Source organism: Genypterus blacodes, unplaced genomic scaffold, assembly GCF_046128005.1.
Source record: "Genypterus blacodes isolate CSIRO-AG114 ecotype Tasmania unplaced genomic scaffold, CSIRO-AGI_Gbla_v1 ptg000127l_1, whole genome shotgun sequence".
Classification (NCBI taxonomy): domain Eukaryota; kingdom Metazoa; phylum Chordata; class Actinopteri; order Ophidiiformes; family Ophidiidae; genus Genypterus; species Genypterus blacodes.
The window spans coordinates 55,001-57,500 of NW_027466929.1; the positions used below are offsets into that span (position 1 = coordinate 55,001).

The following is a 2,500-nucleotide window of genomic DNA, read 5'->3' on the forward strand; positions in this document are numbered from 1 at the left end:
AAACGTACGTATCAAAGGTTTGTTTGCGCAGAAGGCCGATAGCTTTGATGGTCTTATCAAGGTCAGGTTTGGGTTTGGGTTTGAGTTTGGCTTTGGGCTTTTGTTTTGGCTTGAGCTCTATGACTGCAGGTGTCTTGGGGGGGGGGGCTCCTCAGCAGCTTTAGTAGCCTTCGGCTCAGCTGGGGTGGCGTTCTCACTTCCTGGAGCAGAAATCAAGGCTTTGATCTGGAAAAGAACACAGGAGGGAAAGAATCAAGCTGAGGTGAGACCCAGCAGCTCCTGGTCCTTTCAGAGTGTCATGGCAGCACACTCACCCACTCTGGCTGCTCCGGCGGAGGATTCACCATCACCTCCTCCACCACCGCCTGAGGACAACAGGCAGACCACACAGACAAACTCAAAGGGTTAACTCCTTAAAGGCCAAAGTTGCTTTGATACTAACAGTAACATCATGTGACCAGAGTACCAACACACACGCATACGCAAGCTAAACCTTTAGAACCAATGTGGCAGCGTGCGGTGATCTGAAGGAGTAACGATCGTCCTGACTGATGAACTGTCTTTTAGATGTCAGAGCTCTCACCTCAGTGGTCCAGCCTGGAGGAGGGTAGGCCGGGTAGGCGTAGGAGGAAGGGACAGGAACAGGCAGGGAAGCATATGCTGCAGGGTCTGGAGGAGGAAGAGCAAGAGGTGGAGGAACAACAGGCGGCAGGGCCACGGCCGGTGGAGCTCCGGGCCACGGCTCAGGGGATCTGTCTGGGCCCCAGCCCAGAGGAGGAAGTGGAGGGAGATGCTCGCTGGGACCCCATCCTTCAGGGGGTCTCCAGCCATCATGTGGAGGTCTCCAGCCCTCATAAGGGGGCCTCCAGTCATCAGGGTGAGGTCTCCAGTCGTCGGGGTGAAGTCTCCAGTCGTCGGGGTGAAGTCTCCAGTCCTCAGGGTGACGTCTCCAGCCTTCTGGGGGAGGACCCCAGTCGTCTGGGTGTGGACCCCAACCTGGTGAAGGAGGGCCTCTGGGGCCCCAACCCATCGGCGGAGGCCCCCTGGGACCCCAGCCTCCGGGCGGCGGAGGTCCCCAGCCTCCAGGCGGCGGAGGACCCCAGCCTCCAGGCGGCGGAGGGCCCCACCCACCCGGGGGCGGGGGGCCCCACTCCGGCGGTGGGCCCATGTCGAAAGGAGGTCTTTCTTCGCCCGGGGGAATGGGGGCCCCTCGCCCCCGCTTGGACCCTTCTCCGCCTCCCATAGCGGTGCCAAAACACGGCTTCGTTCAGCTCACAGGCGAGCTACTGCTAATGCTACAGCGAGATGCTAACCTGCGACAGAGGAAACGCATCCGTTTAGCCTCAGAGTCGCACTTCTTTCTGGACCATGACGTCAGAATGACGCAGGCAGCTGACGTGTTTGTTTGTAAGATAAACAACTTACAGAGTAACGACGGTAACGACAATAACAACAAAAACAACACATAAGCCAACAGAGACGTGCTGATCCTTCTTCTTCGCAGGTTTAGGGGCGGCTGACAGTCCGCTTAATGTGGAGTTTACCGCCACCTACTGGGCGGGAGTGTGGTTACAGAAGGAATTAGAGTGGAGACGTAGTCTTTATTACGGAAGCCGAGAGGACGCGCAACATCACAATTGTTTTGCTTTATACTATAAAACATATTGATATTCCTGCTTTTCTGCGACAAAACTTAACGATCTGCTGTTTGAATGTATGTTTACCTGGGAGGTAAGATTAAAGATAACTCAGATGTTGTTGTATTGATGGTGTCTGAGGCACAGAGATGGATCCTCCCCTGAGGTGACTCCGCTTTCTTTTGAAAAACAAAGACACCTTCACTTTGGTTCAGATCAAGCTTTTGGAAAGCTGACTAATAACAACTCTACCCTGGACCCCCACTGTACCCTGGACCCCCTGCTGGGCTGGGACCCATTCAAACTTCAGCCATCCCAGGTTGCCTGACCAGAGGTGCCAGTAGAAGTTCTAGAAGTTCACAGCTTCACGTTGTTCTTTGTTCTTTATGGTCACATCTGTCAGGGATGAAACCACTCAAACTCAGTTTCTGTTTCATAGCAGAAAAAGCATTTATTTTGATTTTGTTTGCTGGCTGAAGTCGCTCGACTCCAACAAAGAAACAAGAACGATAGAAGAACGTTATAGAACATCAACAATATGAATATAGGATCTCTCAAAATTACAGCAAAACAGGATGGAGGGACATCAGATGCCCTTTGACCCCTGAACAGAGCAACAAACCCAAACATCTGGACCCCACGTCCTTTATAAAGACAGAAGTGGCAGCAGGTGAGGCGTTCCTGCTGAGCAAACAGAGCAGAGTGAAGCTGACAGGAGGAGGAGGAGGAGGAAGAGGAGTTATTGCAGTGATACTTCAGCAGCTCAGATGCATAGAAACATCTAAACACAGTTCAACATATAAAACATCTTAATTTGACCATTTATGAGTGAAACTAAATCTGGAAAAAGTTACAGAAGGAAA

The 2,500-nt window shown here is 52.4% G+C and overlaps 1 protein-coding gene across 1 annotated transcript in view; it reads right to left on the minus strand.

Moving 5' to 3' along the window:
* Positions 1-1,243, minus strand: part of LOC143010392 (uncharacterized) — a 16,614-nt gene extending 15,371 nt beyond the window's left edge. The window contains exons 1-4 of the mRNA XM_076162683.1: positions 584-1,243; positions 315-365; positions 198-225; positions 9-123 (exon numbers count right to left, since the gene is read on the minus strand). Coding sequence (XP_076018798.1) covers positions 9-123; positions 198-225; positions 315-365; positions 584-1,243 — 854 coding nt within the window. The remainder of the gene's footprint in view (positions 1-8; positions 124-197; positions 226-314; positions 366-583) is intronic.
* Between the last annotated feature and the right edge of the window lie 1,257 nt (positions 1,244-2,500).